The sequence below is a fragment of the Panthera tigris genome, chromosome A2 (genome assembly GCF_018350195.1).
Source record: "Panthera tigris isolate Pti1 chromosome A2, P.tigris_Pti1_mat1.1, whole genome shotgun sequence".
Taxonomy (NCBI): domain Eukaryota; kingdom Metazoa; phylum Chordata; class Mammalia; order Carnivora; family Felidae; genus Panthera; species Panthera tigris.
The window spans coordinates 138514742-138535644 of NC_056661.1; the positions used below are offsets into that span (position 1 = coordinate 138514742).

The 20903-nt window shown below is 39.0% G+C and overlaps 1 protein-coding gene and 1 non-coding gene across 9 annotated transcripts in view; both read right to left on the reverse strand.

Moving 5' to 3' along the window:
• CADPS2 (calcium dependent secretion activator 2) overlaps window positions 1-20903 on the reverse strand; it is a 539410-nt gene that overhangs the window by 76656 nt on the left and 441851 nt on the right. For all 8 annotated transcript variants that reach the window (XM_042970898.1, XM_042970882.1, XM_042970892.1 and 5 more), the window contains 2 exons: window positions 18238-18341; window positions 3525-3681 (listed from right to left, as the gene is read on the reverse strand). In XM_042970898.1, coding sequence (XP_042826832.1) covers window positions 3525-3681; window positions 18238-18341 — 261 coding nt within the window. The remainder of the gene's footprint in view (window positions 1-3524; window positions 3682-18237; window positions 18342-20903) is intronic.
• LOC122236826 lies at window positions 516-645 on the reverse strand. The gene has a single exon (XR_006215073.1).

The window sequence follows — 20903 nt, forward strand, 5'->3', positions numbered from 1 at the left end:
AAGATGCTTTCAGAACTTTTGTTAGTGAAGAAAAACCGCTAGCACTTGAAAACTTTTCTAAAACATTATTTTGTCAGCTGATGGAAGTAGGCACTTCAACAGAGAAAACTCTCCCCCGTGCAACTGTGTGGAGCCCAAGCTGTCCAATTCGATGCAGCTAATGGCTTAGAAGCGGGACTTGTATTTGCAACTGGCCTCCTGAGTGTCAGGTCTGATCTCCTTGCCTTGATGCCCGAGGTACTCTTTCTTCTCCGGCACCCACTCACGGCTCTTTCTCACCACCCTGCACCACGCAATCCCGTACGAGACCCTGTCTAGGTGTGTTTGTTAGGTGCTGCCTATGGATCAGGCAGGGGGCCAAGCTACTTTTGGGACAACACAGGCTAATATCAATCAGCTCATGAGAGTCTGGCAGTATCTAAGGAGAGCCAGAGGCCTCCTGCCCAGTGCTGCCACTTTAGACCCTCGTGTGTCTGTGGCCTGATATAGACCAAGTGGGAGCTCCCAGCAACTACAGATGTCTGAGGCAGGAAAATAAGGTTATTAGGTCATGACAGCCCCGACAATGATCCTTGAGAGCTGATCTTGGCCTCCAACCCTGGTTGAAGAGAAAAGGGACCCACACAGCCCCATGGGAGAGAGGCCCTTCGTTTTAGTGTTCTTTTTGATATAACTCTCATAAATTCACACCTGCAATGTAAGAACTCTTATTAAAAATAAATACTAGGGATGTCTGGGTGGCTCAGTCAGTTGAGGGTCCCACTCTTGACTTCGGCTCAGGTCATGATCTCATGGTTCATGGAATTGAGCCCCATGGACTCTGTGGTGACAGCTTGGAGCCTGTTTGGGATTCTCTCTCTCCTTCTCTCTCTGCCCCCAATCCCCCGCCCCCGCCCCACTCTCTCTCTCTCTCTCAAAATAAATACATAAGCTTAAAAAAATAAATATTAAAGGAGGCCAATTCATTGGAGTTTGCAGTATAGGTCCCCCCCCCGAAATTTCTTAGAAACCTATACTTGTTTTCTCCATGCATAAATACTGATATGTTAAAAAGCTAAATGATTCATCACCTTTACTGTTTGACTATGAACATTAATAAATGCCTCATTTTTGAATGAACTCCCAAATAAATTTAAATATGGTCAATTCTTGACTTTTTCATACAAATGGAGAAAGCAATGCTCAAAATAAGCCTACAACTATTTATGTTCAGTTAGGGACTTAATGAATAATACATATATTTATTTTTGACAGGTTTATTGTCTTAAGATAATATGAAACCTGACTTATAAGTTCTTAGCAGAAAATAAATGATGCTAAGAGACTGGGAAAAGAAGAAGGTCATTCAAAGTCTGCTAGCTGGGAGGAGGGAACCAAAGTACAACTTAAAAGCTGGCTGGGATCATTTGCAGAATGAATGATTCACATACAGATAATGTGGGTTTAGCTACTTCTGAGAGTAGACATTGTGGTTAAATATGAATTAGGAAATGTAGCTTAGTTCTTTGGCTTTCTAGTAGGATATTTTGGAAATGAAATTGGATAGGAGAATGAAATTAGTTGAAAGAGTCGAGACTGAAATTTTCGCAGACTAACACCTATAATATTTATTTTGTGTCTACTATATGTGCACTATTATGGTGTTCAATCCTCACCATCAATGACACTGTATGTACTATTATTTTCCTTCCTTTACAGATGAAGAACCTAAAGTTCACAGGGGTCAAGCTACTGCCAAAGGTCAAGTTGCAAGTGGCAGAGACAGATGTGAATCTCTCTGGCATCACAGTCCATGTTAATAATTACTAAAAATCACACCTCTCTTACTATAACAGAGGTTCTTGACCTGCCATCCTAAATCTGATGTCTATGGGGAGTCTAATATTACACACAATTTCATATTAATGTGGATTTCCCCCTCCAGCAAAACAGTTACAGTTTTATCAGAGACTGAAAAAGGATGAACAACAAAGAAAGGTAAGATGTAACAGAACAGAGTGAGGAACAAAACCGAAAGAGTAAGTTTTTTAGTTACAAAAAATTAAGAATGTTTGAGAGAGAGAGAGAGAAAGAGGGGACGAGGAACAGGGGAGGGGCAGAGAGGGAGGGATAGAGAATCCAAAGCAGGTTCCATGCTGTCAGTGCAGAGCCCGACCCAGGGCTCAAACTCATGAACTGTGAGATCATGACCTGAGCTGAAATCGAGAGCCGGACGCTTAACTGACCAAGCCATCTGGGTGCCCCAAGAGTAATTTTTTTAAAAACAAAGATAAATGTAAAGACATGGATTTAAGTTTAAGCCTAGAAGTACATAACAGTGATGTCCTGGAACGAGGGCAGTAAAAGGATCTGGAGTTTTAAGTTACATTAAGTTTGCAATGTATCACAGGGTGACTGAGTTCCTTGGCAAGTTAGAGCAGCATGAGCTGCACAAAGACAGGGCAGAGGGACAGCACCTCTCCTGGGGGTCTGGGTTACTCAGGCCACGTTGTGAGCACTGTGCTCTTCACAGCACCACACTCCAGAGCAATACTGAAACATGGACTGAGGTCTATGCAGAGGAAGGTGGTAAGAGTGGTAATGGGCACAGAAACACTATCACGCGAGAAAGGACTGAATGACCTAGCAATAATGGCTCAGAGAAGAAAACACACAATGGTACAAGGCTGTTACATCGATCACGTAGAACAAGTCAGAAGCAGAGGGGAGGAGGCAGCAGAGATCAACTTGGTCTATAATGGGAAGAACAGGACAGAACAGGTAACTGGTGACCTGTGATCACTGCCAAGTGTTGAAGCAAAGGCCGTCAGTAGTAACCAAACTTGGGTTTAAGGGAACTTTAAAAAGAATCATCATAAGAAAGACCCAGGAATCTGTGTGTTAAGAAATGTCCCCATAAAGTTCTGATGTAAAACTAGGTTTGTTCTGGCTTCTAGAAGACCATGTACCAGAAAAGTTGTAAAAGTTGTTATTGCATTGGAAAGAAATGTCTCAATAGAGGACCTTTACATCCTCCCAAATTTCTAAATACTGAGAGAGCAACCCATACCACACAGCAATATTACACCATCATTATGGAAGTGAATCCCTCTCAGGCAAACAAAATTATCAGAATGCATATTAGTAGAAGCCTTAACATAGCATGATTCTTAGAATAATGGCACATTTCTAAGTTGTCTCTCAGAGATGCAAGTATTCTCAAGTGCTTTAGAAATGCTAACCTCTGAAGATTTTCTGATTCACAAGGTACAGCGAAGATGCCTATATTATCAGTTCTTGATAAAAGCAGAAGGGTAGAAACAAGAGGAACTTCAGAGGCCAGTGGAGAAATCTGGGCATAGTACTGGTTTCCCCCAGAACCCAGCTTGAAAAAGTCAGGCAGACTGAGAAAACATTAATGTTATCAATGTCAGTCTTGTTCAGTGAGTGTGAGAGCTCTATAAATACACATTCACTCACACAACATTCTCTTCATCGACCTTCCCCTCCCCATTTCATATATGAAAGAAAACGCACGTGCTTACTGTCATTTCTGAGGAAATTATTAAGTAGTTGGAAAAGAGGAAAACTATCCCAGGAGTCTTGTGGTTGGGCCTCCAGTGCAGTATCCATATCCACTGTGAATAAAGCCCAAAATTTCTCTGCATGCTCTGCCAATAAATCGGGCCACCAGGCAAATGCCTATAAAAGGATAAATAAATAATGTAAAATTAGATTACTTCTTAGAAACACACACAAATACCCTGCCACCTGAAAACATGTCATTAAAAGTGAAAGTGTAGTAGAATGCTATAAAATAGGATATGTAACACATTTAAAAATTAAGTCTACTCACAGAAAAAAGCGATAGTAGAAATACACAAAAACATTCATAAGTAGTTATACTTAAATTATGAAATACATTGTTTTATATTTTCAAATGTTATATATTAAACATGTATTTTTAAAGTGAAGTGATAAATGTCATTTTGCATTTTAATTCTATTTTAGATTTCCTATTTCATTCAATGCCAAATTTGCTTATTTAAAATTTGTGCATAACATTTTTTCTCACGCTTAAAAAATACTACTTTTTTATTTGTAGTACTTTAAAAAATAAATCTAAGGTGTAAAGCTAAAATATACTTTCAAAGAGAGGGATTTCTTAACTCTGATGTTAATTAGGTGCTCCAATGGTCTTTGTCTTAACTAGTCTTCCATAGTCTCTCTGATGCCCAGCATTTTAATTTTGCAGGTCTTGGCATTGTACATATGACTATATATGTGAATATTTTAATTTCTGCCTCTTAATTAGACAGTAACACTACAAAGACAAGTCTGTATATGTTCTATTTATTATTTTATAGTCAGCTGGGCATTTTCTAGTGCCTTTTAGGTCATGGCAATATTCACTTTAAAAATCTGCTGTTTATATGAGTGAAAATAATATTTACTTTCTAGAAAGGTCTTGAAAACCATGTGGTCTAACCATGGACCACAGCACCAAGACTGTCTGCCCATGGAATCCAGCAGCAGGCCCAATCTCCCATGGTCCCGACCAACCAGCCCACCAAGAATCTCTTAATGGGATGATTAGTGAAGGGTTTTCCCTGAGGAAGCCAGTCTGTAGAGACTACAAGAGATGGCTGCTTCTTCATATGTGCAGACACCAACACAAGTCTTTAAGGACCATGAAGAATCAAAGAAACATGATATCAACAAAAGAACAAAATAAAGATCCAGTACCCAACCTAAAGACATGGAGATTTGCAAAGTGCCTGAAAGAATACAAAGATATCATCTTTTTTTTTTTTTAACGTTTATTATTATTTTATTTTTGAGACAGAGAGAGACAGAGCATGAACGGGGGACGGTCAGAGAGAGAGGGAGACACAGAATCTGAAACAGGCTCCAGGCTCTGAGCTGTCAGCACAGAGCCTGACGTGGGGCTCGAACTCACGGACTGCGAGATCATGACCTGAGCCGAAGTTGGACGCCCAACCGACTGAGCCACCCAGGTGCCCCACAAAGATATCATCTTAAAGAAGCTCAATGAGCTACGAGAGAACACAGATGAACAACTAAATAAATTCAGGAAAACATTAAAAAAATGAGAAGTTCAACAAAGAGACAGAAACCATAAGAACTAAACAAATATTCTAGAACTGAACAATGACTGAAAAATTCAACAGAGAGCTTCAACAGAGTTGATCAAGAAGAAAGAATCAAATCAATGAACTTGAAGACAAGTAATCTGAAGTTCTCCAGTCAGAGGAACAGTAACAACAAAAGAGTCAAACAAAGTGAAGAATGCCTACAGGATTTATGAGGTATCTTTGAATAAACCAGTGATAGATATTATGGGAGTCCCAAAGACAGGAGAGAAAGGGAAAGGGGCAGAAAGCCTTTTTAAAAGAAATGGTGGCTGTAGCACCTGGGTGGCTCAATTGGTTAAGCATTCGACTTTGGTTCAGGTGATGATCTCAGTTTGTGGGTTCGAGCCCCATGTCAGGCTCTGTACTGACAGCTCAGAGCCTGGAGCGCCTGCTTCGGATTCTGTGTCTCCCTTTCTCTCTGCCCCTCCCCCACTTGCACTCTGTATCTCAAAAATAAATAAACATTTTAAAAAATTAAAAAAAAGAAAAGAAAAGAAAAGGAAAGAAATAGTGGCTGAAAAACTCCCAAACCTGGATAGGGAAATGGACATCCAGATTCATGAAACCTAAAGGACACCAAATTGCTTGACCTAAAAAAGTCCACACCAGGACACATTATAACTAAACTGTCAAAAGTCAAAGACAGAGAATTTTGAAAGCAGCAAGAGAAAAGTAATTCATCATATACCAAAGCTATCAGATTTCTCAGCAGAAACCTTGGGGCTTGGTGAGAGTGGTAAGATACATACCAAAGCTCACCAAAAGCTATCAGATCCCCCCACCATCTCACCAAAGCTATCAGATTTCTCAGCAGAAACCTTGGTGGCTTCGTGAGAGTGGTAAGATACATACAAATGCTAAAAAAAAAAAAAACAACACCAACCAAGAATACTCAGCAAACTTGTTCTTTAAAAATGAAGGACAAGTAAAGACTTACCCAGACAAAAGCTGAAAAAGCTCATTACCACTAGACTTGCCTTTACAGATAAGTGCTAAAGGGAATTCTTCCAAATTGAAACAAAGGATGCTAAACATTAACACAAACATATATGAAAATATAGGGGTGCCTGGGTAGTTGAGCGTCCTACTCTTGATTTCAGCTCAGGCCATGAACTTGTCATTTTGAGCTCAAGCCCTGCATTGGATTCTGCACTGATGGTGTGGAGCCTGCTTTGGATTCTCTCTCTCCCTCTCTTTCTCTACCCCTCCCCGGCTTGTGCTCTGTCTCTCAAAAAATAAGCAATAAATAAATAAATAAATAAATAAATAAATAAATAAATAAATAAATAAATAAATAAATATTGGGGCATCTGAGTGGCTCGGTTGGTTAAGTGTCCCACTTTGGTTTAGGTCCTGATCTCACAGTTTGTGAGTTTGAGGCCCATGTCAGGCTCTGTGCTGACAGCTCAGAGCCTGGAACCTGCTTTAGATTCTGTGTCTCCCTCTCCCTCTGCCCCTCACTCACACGCTGTCTCTGTCTCTTAAAAATGAATAAACATTAAACAACAACAACAACAAAAATATATGTGAAAATATAAATCTCACTAGTAAAGGTAAATACATAGACTAATAGTAATATAATACTATAATAGGGGTGAACAAATCACTTTTAATTCTAGTATAAAATCTAAAACAGAAAAGTATTAAAAAAAATTTTTTTTAATGTTTATTTTTGAGAGACAGAGAGAGAGACAGAGAGAGAGAGAGAGACAGAGAGAGAGAGAGAGAGAGAGAGAGAGACAGAGCATGAGTGGGGGAGGGGCAGATAGGGTAACACAGAATCCGAAGCAGGCTCCAGGCTCTGAGCTGTCAGGGCAGAGCCTGACACGGGGCTTGAATCCACAAGCCGTGAGGTCATGATCTGGGCCGAAGTCAGACGCTCAACCGACTGAGCCACCCAGGAACCCCAGGAAAGTATTTTTTTTTTAAAAAAACCTCTGCAATTATTAGTTTATTAGTATCACCCAGGACTCAGATGTTCAGTATTTCTCCTGAAATTACACAAACAAATGCAAACTGAAAGAATCCAAGTCAAAATTATATAACAAAACAGCACTCCACCACAAAAGCCTGTAAAATTGCATACAAGAACACTATTTTAAAACACTGCCACTTTAAGAGAATGATAATCTCAAAAACCACAAAATTGCCAAGTTCTTCCCTAAACTGCTAAGTAGATAAATATGACTCTAATGAGTGAGTGTGGGTTTTGTAAAGAAAAATCAAATCCAAATCAGATAACTCATACTGAAATACAAAGATTTAAGTGTCTACTTCCTTTAGGTCTATCTGATTTATATAAAGAAGCAAATTATGGTATAGGTTTTAAATGTGCCATACATTTTAGAAGTTGGCCCAATGAATTAAAAATACCTTTAATGGAGCATCAAGCTTCCTAAGAAATCCCTATGTACATAAATAGAAGGCATTTACAGTCAGCACTTTTTTTTTTCCCTAGAGCCCTTGCTAGATCTAATGTCAACAAAAATTTTAATATGGCAGTCTTGTATTTTAAGCTCACACTTTTGGGGATACATTCTCAGGTCTTCTTTAATGTGGGAACTACAAATATAATACATAGTAAGGGGAGTTAAAGAACATAGAGTCCTCATGTAAATGATTAGAACATACTTATCTCCTAGTCCTTCAAGGATAGACTTTCAAAATGTTTGAGTCTGTACTAATCCCATGCTTTGAAAAGACTGGTTACTCTGCTTTATAAATGTAACTGGGCTATGTGAAGTCTGATGTCAACTGATCAAGATGTTAAGTTTCAGTTACGGACAAAAACTGTCTGAATTCAACTTTTATTACCCCTCATCATGAGTACGAAGGGTGTTAACAAAAGTTTTTTACCATAAAAAAATTTTTAATAATGACTATTACCAGAAAAATTTGTTAATGGATACACAGTATAGAAGAAGTCAATTCTCACATCAATGGCATAACGTAGGCGTGTGTGAGTGGGGTAAGTAAAAGTGTAGTGTTTTGGTATGTAGTTAAATTTAAGTTGTTACCACTGTTGAAAGGTGTGGAGTCCAATTAAAAGGTAAATCCTTACCTAAGAATACTTACTTTAAGTGTAAATGAATTAAACTCCCCAATCAAAAGACACAGACTGAATAAATGAATAGAAAAAAAGGTCCAATTCTATGTTTATGAGACTTTAGATTTAAGGACACACATAGGCTGAACGTGAAGGTATTGTAAAAGATATTCCATGCAAATGGTAACCAAAAGAGCAGGGGTGGTTATACTTACATCGAACAAAACAGACTTTAAGTAAAAAACTGCCGTAAGAGAAAAAAAAGTGGGTCACTATATAATGATTAAAGAGTCAATTTACTAACAAGAAAGAATAATTATAAATATATATGCACCCAAGCTCAGAGTACCTAAATATACAAAACAAACACTGACACTCTTAAGGGAGAAATAGAAAGCAATACAATTATATTCGGAGACTTTAAAGACTACAGTTTCAATAATGAATTGATCTCCTCCACACAGAAAATTAATAAGGAAACAGCAGACTTGAATAACACTTTAGACCAAACGGACCTAAAAGAACATATAAAGAACATTCTACCCACCAGCCAGAGACTGCACATTCTTCTCAAGTACACACAGAACAATACCCAGGAGAGATCCCATACTAAGTCACAAAAAAATTCTTAACTTTTGAAATCACCCCAAGTATCTTTTCTTACAACAGTGGAAGGAGATCAGAAATCAGTAACAAAAGGAAGACAGAAAAATCACAAATATATGGAGATAAACAAGATACTCTTGAACAGCCATTGGGTCAAACAAAAAATCATAAGGGAAATAGAAAATATATTGAGACAAACAAAAATGAAAACACTATATACCAAAATTTATGGGATGCAGTAAAAGCAGTACTAAGAAGGAAGTTTACAGCAATAAACACCTATATTAAAAAGTAGAAAGATCTCAAATAACAACCTCATGTCACACTTCAAAGAATTAGAAAAATAACTAAGTCTGAAGTTAGGAAAAAAACAAAATAATAAAGATTAGAGCTTAAATGAAATAGAAAATATGAAGTAATAGAAGATATCAATGATACTAAGTTAAATTTTTAAAAAGATAAACAATACCAAGAAAACTTTAGGCTAATAAAAAGACGGTGCAAATAAAATCATAAATGAAAGGGAAGGCATTAAAACCAATGCCATGGGAATAAAAAAGATCAAAAGGGACTATTACCCAATGATATCTTGAATATTACACCAAAAGCACAGACAACAAAAGCAAAAATACATAAATAGGACTATATCAAACTAAAAAGCTGCTGCATGGCAAAGGAAACCATCAACAAAATGAAAAGGCAACTTATGGAACGGGAGGACATATTTGCAAAGAGTTTCTCTGATAAAGGGTTAATATCCAAAGTGTATAAAGAACGCTACAGCTCAATAGCATGAGAACCCAAATAATCTGATTAAAGGATGGGCAAAGACCTGAATGGACATTTCTCTGAAGAAGATTGACAAACGGCCAACAGCCATATGAAAAGGTCCTCAGCATCATTAATCGTACTTTGATTTTCGAATGCAAATCAAAACTACAATGAGCTATCACCTCACACCTATCAGGATGGCTATTATTAAAAAAAACCACAAAAGATAAATTTTGTTGAAGATGTAGAGAAAGGAGAACTCTTGTATACTGTTGCTGAGAATGTAAATTGCTACTGCCATTATGATAAACAGTATGGAGATTTCTCAACAAATTAAGAATAGAAGTGCCACAGATCCAGCAATCCTATATCTGAGTATATCTAAAGGAATTGAAATCAGAATCTCAAAGAGATATCTGCATTGCCCTGTCCACTGAAGCATTATTCACAATAGCTAAGACATGGAAGCAATCTAAATGTCCACCAGCAGATGAATGGATAAAGAAAATAGGGCATTGATATACAATGGAAATTCCTTTAAAAAGGAGGGAAATCATGCCATTTGCCACAACCTGGTTAAATCTAGAAGATGTTATGCTGAGTGAAATCTACGCTAGTCAAATCCTTAGAAGCAGAGTGTGGAATGGTGGATTCAGACGCAGAACGGTTGGGGGGAGTGTGAATCAGGGATGCATTAGTGAAAGGTGCGAAGATTTCATTATACGAGATGAACAAGTCTTAGAGATCTACTGTGCAGTACAGTGCCTAGAGTTAACAGTGCTCTGTTACATACTCAACATTTTGCTTCGAGGCTACATCTTGTGTTAAGTGCTCTTATCACACTCACACAAAAAAATAACATGGATTTGTCTGGCTACGGCATCTCAGTTCTGTTTTAATTTGCATTTCTCTAATAATGAATGGGTTTGAACATTTTTTCATATCCATAAGGGCTCTCTTTATACTGTTTTTAGTGAATTGTTTTTCAGGTCTTCCCCCCCTCCCCAGCCTAGAAAAAAAATTCTTTATTAAATAAAGTCTGTACTCAACGTGGAGCTTGAACCCACCACCCCAAGACCGAGAGCTACATGCTCTATCTACTGAGCCAGCCAGGAGCCCCCTTTCTCCCCCTTTTAAAATATACCTTTTGGTAGTGTGTTAACCAAATAGATACAAAATATTTACACTTCTGTGATACAGAAGTTTCCATTAGTTTCCCAATTAGAATTAATCACTTAAAAAGGATTCATCATGGGGGTGCCTGGGTGGCTCAGTTGGTTAAGCCTCCAACCTCAGCTCAGGTCATGACCTCATGGTTCGTGAGTTCGAGCCCCGTGCCAGGCTCTGTGCTGACAGCTCGGAGCCTGGAGCCTGCTTTGGATTCTGTATCTCCTTTTCTCTCTACTCCTCCCATCTCTCTTTCTTTCTCAAAAATGAATAAACGTTAAAAAAAAAAAAAAAAAAAAAAAGGATTCATCATGCTATAGCCAGAGAAGTCAACGTTTACTTTCAAGAACTTTCTAAGAACATGTGATACATGGTTGTAAAACTTCATTTAATTTCTTCAAATGTAAATTAGATTAAAACCACATTAAGTGTCAAACCGCAAAACAAAATGGATTATAAAATATCAACCCATTGGGTATTTTCTTAAAAACTTGTATCACAAGATAATGTCCAATTTATTAATACAAGTATTATTTTAAATGTTTTATTTATTTTTGAGAGACATAGAGACAGAGTATGAGTGGGGGAGGGGCAGAGAGAGGGAGACACAGAATCTGAAGCAGGTTCCAGGCTCTGTCTGCACAGAGCCCAATGCGGGGCTCCAACTCACGAACCATGAGATCATGACCTGAGCCGAAGTCAGATGCTCAACTAACTGAGCCACCCAGGCGCCCCACAATTTATTAATACAAAACATCGCCATGTAATGAATTAATGGATGGCAAGTGTAAGAAAACATTGCCTACAGGAAGAATACAAACAGATGTGAGAGTTAGGGACATTTAATGCCCAGCTCGGTGTTTAGGACTTGAACTTTGCTGCTACAAATATATAAACGTGAAAAACTGTTGGAAATGGTATGCTTTATGTCATGAGCTATTGCTCTTTCAAAATATTATCTTTGAATACTTTTTAACTATCTACTTAAATGGGTATGTGACAGGGGCGCTTGCGTGGCTCAGTTAAACGTCCGACTTTGGCTCAGGTCATGATCTCATGGTTCGTGGGTTGGAGCCCCACATCCGGCTCTGTCCTGACAGCTCAGAGTCTGGAGCGTGTTTCAGATTCTGTGTCTCCCTCTCTCTCTGCCCCTCCCCCACTCACTCTGTCTCCCTCTGTCTCAGAAATAAATAAACATTAAAAAAAAAAGGGTATGTGACAAATAATATAAAAGTAAAAAATAAAAGTGTCATTTCATTACATATGTCTTACTCCTATCTTTTAGAGCTACAGCAATGACTGACATAAGAGGAACCGGAGATTCCTGACTCTAGGTGCAGCAGGATAGAAACTCGAGCAAAAATGCGGTGCTGCAGAGGGACCTCTGGTCTTACTTGTAGTTCACAACCAGTACTTTCACAAAAGATTAAAATTTTTAATCTCAAAAGATTAAGAAAGTAACCATCATGTTATGTCAAGGATTATTTCAAGACTCAGAAAAATTTACAGAGCTCTTTTTAAAATGAACTTGGAAGACAAAGCCACAGTAGGGAATGAAATAAAATGGAACAGAATTTTATCTAAAAAAAAAAAAAAAAAAAAAAAAAGTAACTTCAGGATGGCAAGATTTTGCGATCAACTCACAATTTTCATTATTTTTACAGAAGTGTACTTCTGTGTCTCAAACTGTATTCCTGATGAATGTAAGCCAATCTGTGATGAACGCTTCCTGTTCTCCTCAGACGACCAGAGAAAGCTTTAAGCAATCACAGTCTTTGAAAAGAAAAAGTAAGGGTCACAGGCCGTTACCTTGAGAACAGAGTGGTTTCTACACCTACCCACTTACTTTTTTGCCATCCCCCTAGGTGGCAGTCATCCCACCGTGGACTGTAAGAAGAGAGGCTGTACGATGTCCTCCCTCAAGGACCACTTCACGGAGGATTGTGGAGGTTCCATGGCATCAAGGTCTCCACCAGGGAGGAGGAAACCCCACTCAGAAATGTAGCCATCTGAAGGGCACCGATCAAGTCATGATTACCTGGGTTAAAGTTATCTTAGCATTAGAGCTAAGCCACTAATTTTTGTATATGACATGGCAGAGGCAGAAGGTAATGCTGAATTGTTTAAGAGGAAAATACAAAACTTGATTGTAATCCTTCAGCCATACCATTTCTACCAACATTCTAACAACAAAAAGATCTTATACAGTGAAAATGATGTATGTGACAAGGTGACAATACTTTGAAAGCTGTGTTTGTTTTCTAAGCACAGTTGAAAACAGTGCAGGTAAGAATGGACACTGAAACTAGGAGTACCAAGCTTTTGCACTTAGTGGTGAGACTTGAGTGCTCATGGACAAATCAGTTCCCTCGGTGAATTTCCATTTCCTCTTCTGCAAATTGGCAATACTTCTCCTCACCTCCCTTATTTATTTTTTGAGAGAGAGAGAGAGAGAGAGAGAGAGAGAGAGAGAGAGCGAGCGAGCGCGAACAAGCTTGGGAGGCACAGAGAGAGAGGGAGAGAGAGAATCCCAAGCAGGCTCCACACTCATCATGGAGCCTGATGTGGGGCTCAATCCCACAACCGTGAGATCATGACCTGAGCCAAAATCAAGAATCAGATGTTTACTTGAGCCACCTAGGCACCCCTATTATAAAGGCTTTTTATACATTATATTATTTGATCCTCAAAACAACCCTTCCAGAAAGGTAAATGGCATAATTATCCTAGCTTTCTATGTTAGCAAACACAGAGAGTTTACAGAACTAGCCCAAAGTCATGTACTTCGTAGGTGTCAGAACAATAACTTGAATCTCAGTGAGCTGGAGTATAGAGACCAAGCTCTTACACATGTAGATGCTTCTTAATCAACAATACTTGTCCTTCTATCTGTATGTCTATCATGTTGTGCAGATCAGACCACTGTTAATGTCCTCTGGTTTTTTCTTGCCAGAACATCTATTAATATTCCTTTATGTCTCTTCTAATTTATTTGAGGTCAGAGGCTTTTGATTAACTTTACCCTAAAAAATATAGTTAAAATTTATAATTTACAAAAAAAAGATAACTGCATAAATGAGCAAAAGACAGTGAATCTGATTTTGAAATGCACTATGTGCTCATTTTTTTTTCCTCAGGAAAAGATCAGTTTGCAATCCTGTATTTTATGGACAATCTTGAAAGCTCTGGAGACAAGTCTAGTGTCTGGAAGATCCCCCAGCCCCAACATACACATACACAGAGAGCAATGTAACACTAAGGGGCCATATTCCAGAAATACGTACGCTCTTTTGAGGAACCAGTAGAATGGTCTAGAGGACGACACCTAAACCACTGTCAACCTAGCCATAGGTTTTTTATGGCTCTTTGGATTCAACAAAATCTCTCCCTCATTGGATTCATACATGAATATAAATATTGAAATAATCAAGAGAGAAGGCAAACTGAAAATATTTCAAAGCATATCTTAGGGGAAAGTACTTTTCAGAGGAAAGTACTACTCTTATTATTATATAGTATTATATACATTATATACACACAGTATTAAACATTACTAAATAATTAACAGACATTTTTGGTAGGCTATTGATGTTCATGGAATTCCATTTGAGAGTCACTGCAGCAAATGGAACTCTGTCTCTATAACTTTGCCATCTGAAAGCCACTTGCTGGTTATCTTCTTTCAAAATAAGGGACATTTGTTGGACCAGAGGCTAATCTAACCCAATAGTAAAACCGCTCTAAAAAATGTTGGTTTATCTCACTGGCTATCGAGATACAAATACTACGTAATTAATACTAACTCAACGGTTGAGATTATTGTAGTTTAGTCAGTAGTCGGTAGTAAGCAGATCTCGTTCATGAACAAATAACCGTACTTTAAGATGCTCCTTGGATGTGCATGTTAGTGAGAAGAGTAGGGTCACACACAAAGCGGCAAAACAAATGGAGAAAAAAATCAAATACCCTCTCTCTTCATGTTAGAATCCATCCAGAAACATCATCTGGTTCAGATACTGATGTTCATATGAGTGAGTGTATGCACAAATACGTGTGTCCACCCTGAACTCCTTTCCTGTCCTGCCTCCGTTGCCGGAGGAAGAGCCTGGGACACGGCCAGCTGAAGCACAAGAAGAATCGCCGATGTGCAGTGAACTGAGAGCTATCGGTGCCACAAATACCAAATTACTGCCAACATCCTTTTTTCTTACAGTGTCCCTGATATGATGGACAATATTACATTTCGACGATTTCAGCGACCTTAAATCTAGATCCTGCTGTAATCATGAGCAACAAAGGAACAACCTGAGCTGTGGTTGCACTGATGATGTTTCTTCTCTCCTCCCATCCACTGATATTTTCAGTACTCCACTCCCTTAGGCAGAGTCCTAGGATCCACCAGACAGCCAGGAAAGGAAGAGAATGAATGGAAAGGGGCATCCCCAGGCTTGCACCATAATCATCCCCTCTATATTGCCATTCCTGCTATGATGCCCAGTATGAAACTTGGCAGCAGACCAGGGTAAGACAACTATTCTGCCCCTCCAGTCAACGAGAAATAACAATGTGGTTCACTGCAAAGCACCCAGGTCTGCAGCCCCATCACTAACCACCTGTGCATTTCTGGCAAGTCGCTCAACCTTTCTGGGTCAGTTTTCTTATCCGTCAAATGGCGCATGTGGAGACGGTGTGCTGGTGGGAGCCCAGGGCTTTCTCCTCAACATCTGGGTCCTCCCGGCATTGTCAAAGTGAGTGGCCTCTGGATGGACAGTTGACAGATCGGTTTGCCTACGTTTCTGGTCAGGCACAGTCTAGGCACTGGAATGTGGAGATAGCCTTAAGATTTTCTGGAAAGGATCTTAAACTATCTTTTTAAGGAGAAAACAAGGTCAGAAATAAGGCCTCAAAAGAGAAGTGGAGAGGCCATCAGAGAGAAGGGAGGGCTGTTAAAAATGTGAAGAAGTGAAAACTGCTTGACTGGGAAATTGCTGATAGAAACCACCTCTTAGCCCTGAAACTAAATTGCCACTGTGATAGAGGTACAGTAAAGGTAAAAGAAGCCTACACAGGAGCCAATGGGAGGGCTCTGTGAGGCAGACACATTGACCTCCACCAAGGGAGCCAAGCAGGTGCTCGTGCGTAGTAAAGAGACTCCAATGTGAACACCCAGCAGAATAAAGATCAGTGCAGAGTGCGGTCTACTAACTTACTCTGGAAATGACGTTAGCATCAGACCAATTCTCTCCCCAATACTGTTCAAAGAAAAAGTTGCTCTGCTGGTTACAAAAAGAAAAAGGCGGGGTGGTGCCTGGCTGGCTCAGTCAGTAGGTCATGCAACTGCTGATCTCAGGGTTGTACATTTCAGTCCCACAATGGGCGTAGAGATTACTTAAAAGTAAAATAAAAATCTTTAAAAAAAAAAAAAAGAAAGAAAAGAAAAAGGCAAAAAAAAGGACAAAACCAAATCATCAAAACCTTTTCAAAAACCGTACTTAGATGGCCAGCAGTAATTATGCACACAATTATTAAGACACATTTATAGAAACGATACAACCAAGATAAGTCCATTCAAAGAAATAATCTTTAATTGTAAGGAGGAGAAGTAACTTGGCGTTAAAGTAACTACGATCAAAGTGGGTTCTATCTAATCTTCACTAAAAGAGTTATTTATTCCATGCTAGAAAAACAGTGGGAACAGCTTTACTCACCTCTCTTCCCTGATGGATTCCAAGAATTTGGAAGCATTGGGTAATGGAAAAGGCCATAGTGTTACAAAGCATTTTAAAACGAGGTCATTATAATAATCTTATACTTCAGCATATAGTAGAGTGATATTTATGAGTTATGATGATCCATCTCGTCAACCATATTTTTGTGGATTACAAAATATTATTTACATTTTAATTATATTTGAATACATTACCTTTAACAAGCATTTAGTGACTGCGTGGAGTAGACAACACTTAATCATTGCATTTAAAAGACAGGAGAGTAATTATTTTCCTTATGAGTACAGGAAAATTAAATGGTATTTTTGTGAAATGTAGGGGAATATTAGATGTACCCATTTAGGTGAAATACACTGAAACTGAATATCCAATCAGAAATATTTTTTAATTCAAAAATGTCTAACACTCTGATGCTAATGCCTTTTAACAAAAGACAAAGACATCACATACATATATTTCAGCATAGAATCATTTTCATTGTAACATAGCAGTAGTACTAGCCTAGAGAAGATCCTCATGGGGATTCATTTCACATTATTGAAGCAGCTGTTTCTTCAGTTTAAAATAAAATATCCATAACAAGTTCACACATGACAGATGTAAGGTAAAAACTAGACTCCATAGTGTGAGCTAAAAGCAGATGTTTTGAATGATCATATTTATAATCAGATACCATAAATCTTAGTTACCTATAGTAAGGTTTCCTGAATATTCTTTTTTAAGAATTTGCTTAAAATGTACTTCCTATAGTTTCTCATATTTTTAAGAACTTGGCCTCATTACATATAAATGTTCTATAAAGTCTTATGTATCCGGGCTTTTAAAAAACTCTTGCCCATTTCATGTGCTTCCTCAAGAATAAAAGCACTGTTAAGGCCCTGAAATTTATTATACTTACTTAAATCCATATATTTTCCAAACTGAATTCAAAGTCATAAAATTCTTTTTTTTTTTTTTAATTTTTAATGTTTATTTTTGAGAGACAGAGCAGGAAAGGAGGAGGGGCAGAGAGAGAGGAAGACACAGAATCCGAAGCAGCACAGAACCCGACGTGGAGCTCAAACTCACAAACTGTGAGATCATGACCTGAGCTGAAGTCAGAGGTTTAACCGACTGAGCCACCCAGGTGCCCCCTTTTGTTTTTTTTTTTTTTTTTAATACGCTCATGACTATTAAAAAGAGCAGCAGTTTTAAGTCTTAGAATAAGCAGTTGGCCTGGTGAAATACCACTCTACAGAGTGAATGTTAATACACAATTAAAACTTTTAACACTATAAAGAATGCAGGTTTAGTGAAAATTTAGAGAAAAGTTTGATGGTAAGAATAAAAGACTAATTATCAGTCATGTAGTTATCCACGTCTTCTACTTGATTTTGTTATAGTTTATCACTACTTTTCCTTTTGCATCTTGATTAATTTCCATTTCTAAACTAAAGCCATCCCAGCATGGGGGAGACACAAGGAATCCGGCATCAGGAGATGGGTTTGTGTTCCAGCTCTGCTTCGTATTACCTGTACGTGTTTGGCAGATCCCGTAAGTTCTCCCGTGTTCCTCACAGAGTGACTGTTGTCAGGAACAGATAATAAATTATATACATCTACAGTCCCTCTGTAACATACAGGAATTGGATACCCAGGAAATGCACATACATTCTCAGTTTTTCTTACAGGTAGATGGCCAGCTACCTATCAAAGTCTACGGGCAGGCCACTTCTTCAGTGCTATTCCCACTATGGCAAAGCATCACGTGCAGCTTTATAGGACAGTTAAAGCAAGTCGTCACCTCTGCATGATGCTCTTCATTCTGCTGTAAGACTTCTATGCAGAGCTCTGCTAGGTGAAGGACCTCTTCCAGCTTTCTGGCAGGAGTTGCCTGGTTCATGGTCTCTATGTTAAAAAGAAATCATCATAATGTTACCTTGAAAAGAAAAAGTCAAACATACTCCAATATGTAATGAGGAGATCAGGGTGTTGAAATAGAATAGAAAGCATATTTTTGAGAAATAAGAGATGCAAAAAATACAAATAAATACATTCTTAAAAAAAACAAAACAAAAACAGTTCACCAGATTGTAGAAAATATTTCCCTCACAAAGCAATCACAGAACTGCAAGTGCTTTGCCATTTAATATATAAGAACAGGTGCATCAGCACATTAGATGCTCAACTTCTGCAACAAACAAGTTACTATTCTCCTCAAGGTCAGGAACACAAAGAGAGAAGATACTACAGTCTTTTCCTTCTCTCTGTATTGTATTATCAATACAATACCCTTCTCACCAGATGAGTCATTCCTGACATTAGCAAAAACCATGGTTTTTTGTTACCATTTAAATTCTCAGCCTGAAATGTTTATACTTTACGTTGATCTTAAATTCAAGAAATATAAAACCACCTAAAACAACTTGGACAACCTGCGATTAACTGATTCCTCCCCCTCCCCCGCCCCATCCTTCCATGTCTGCCATTACGCCACCCCCTGTCCTCCTCCAACTGGAGAGGGGTGGGGAGGAGTTCTTTGAAGCTGAAGGTTCTTTCAGCATTAGGGAAACTGGTATAAAAAGGCAAGGCCACAATAAGATTAAGTACAGCTACCTGAAATTCAGCAACAGAGAAGGAAAAGCAGTTGATTTTAGAGATACAACCAACTGGCAGAAATCAGAAGTGCCTCGTATAATGAAACCGTTTCAAACTGAATGTGAAGAACAGAGTTTCGAACAAGCACACTGAAGATAAACACTGTCTTACGTTCATGGACTCTTTGTCCCAGTAAGGAGGTTGTAAAGAAGGGAAATAAAATTTTCAGGAAAAGGGCTTTTTCTTTTTAAAATGTTTATTTTGAAAGAGAGAGAGGGTGAGCACACGAGCGCACAAGGAGCAGGGGAGGGGCAGGGAGCAAGGTGAGAGAGAATCCCAAGCAGGCTCTGCACTGTCAGCATAGAGCCTGATGTGGGGCTCTATCCCACAAACTGGGAGACCAAGACCCGAGCCAAAATCAAGAGTCTTACACTTAACTGCCTGAGCCACCCAGGCGCCCCGAGAAATGGCTTTTTCTGCGGAACCTAAGGAGTTCTGATTTTTGGCAATGGATATTTTCCTTCAACTTCTTCCTAAAACTTTCACCTTAAACTTGAAAGACACTCTTCCAATTGCTCTTATTTCCAAGGGCTGTACAATGAGGCAGTGAAACACTGCTTATGGCTGGTGCTTGCTCATTAAACATTTATTATAAGCGTACTATAGGTCACAGTGTGATAGATGTGGGGGTTTCCATCCCCCAACCCTGCACTCATTCTCCTAAACTTCCCTGCAGGATGGAAAGCCACCGCTTGTCTGTGACAGGGGTCAAGAGCGGAAAGCCAGTCTGCCAAACACCACATAATTGAGTGTCCCTACATGTTCTTAAGCTGTGAGGAGGAGGAGGTGTAAGCCATGTCCCTGATCTGTAACAACTCAGACTGCAAAATCACTACTGAAAAGGATCCTTAGACATCAACTATCCAATCTTCCACCTGTTTCACGATCGCTTCAAAATCCTCAAGAGGGTGAAGTCAAGGAGATCATGGCTTTGCACAATCATCTCCTCCATTTGGGGGCAGCTCTAGCTACTAGAGTCTGATGAGAAAGACAAGCTCCTCAAGAAAAGTTTGAAAACAACGCAGAGCAAACACAGCAGTAATGTAGACGTGAGAGCAGCCGAGAACAGGTGGGTTTGGAGGGAGGAATCAGCAGGAAGGTAAGCAGAACCTGAAGCACGTCCTAAAGGAGTAACAAATGACCTGGTAGGTAGAGGACAGGTTTCTAGAAATGTCTCTATGACAGAGAGGTGCATTTCAGAGGAAGATAATGATTACAAATGTTACCATTTATTGAGTCAATTATGTGTCAGGCATATAGCGCCAGGCACTTTCCATGCATCACCACGCTAATTTCCCTAACAGCTTTGTTTGGTTATTTATTCATCTAACTTACAGATAAGGAAACAAGCCTGGAAGGATGAAGTGCAACAGCTAGCAAGTGGAAAAGGGGAGAACTGAACTTAATGTGGGCTCTTACCACTTCTGCTTTGCCCCTGCCTGGCTGGAGTGCAAACATGCAGGAGAATAATAGGTGATGAGTTTGGGCTCGGACTGTGGCAGGCTTTAAGATCATAAGTACACTGGATAACTATATCCTACGTACAACACAGCAAGCGTTGCTTTGCAAGGCTTCAGATTAAATTGATTTTAGGAAAATGTATTTGTGGTTGTGCAGAAAAAGGAAGGATTGGTGAGGCTGTGTGGCCAGGATTCCAAGGGTCAGGTCTAGCAATATGGAGAACTATGGGAAGATGGTAAGAGGAGGGTGCAGGGATGCTTTGAAGAACAAATTTGCAAGCCCTTGAAAGTTACTAGAAATTGCAGGCCAGAGAGGAGAATGACCCTGAGGTTTGGAGACTGTGTGGCTCAG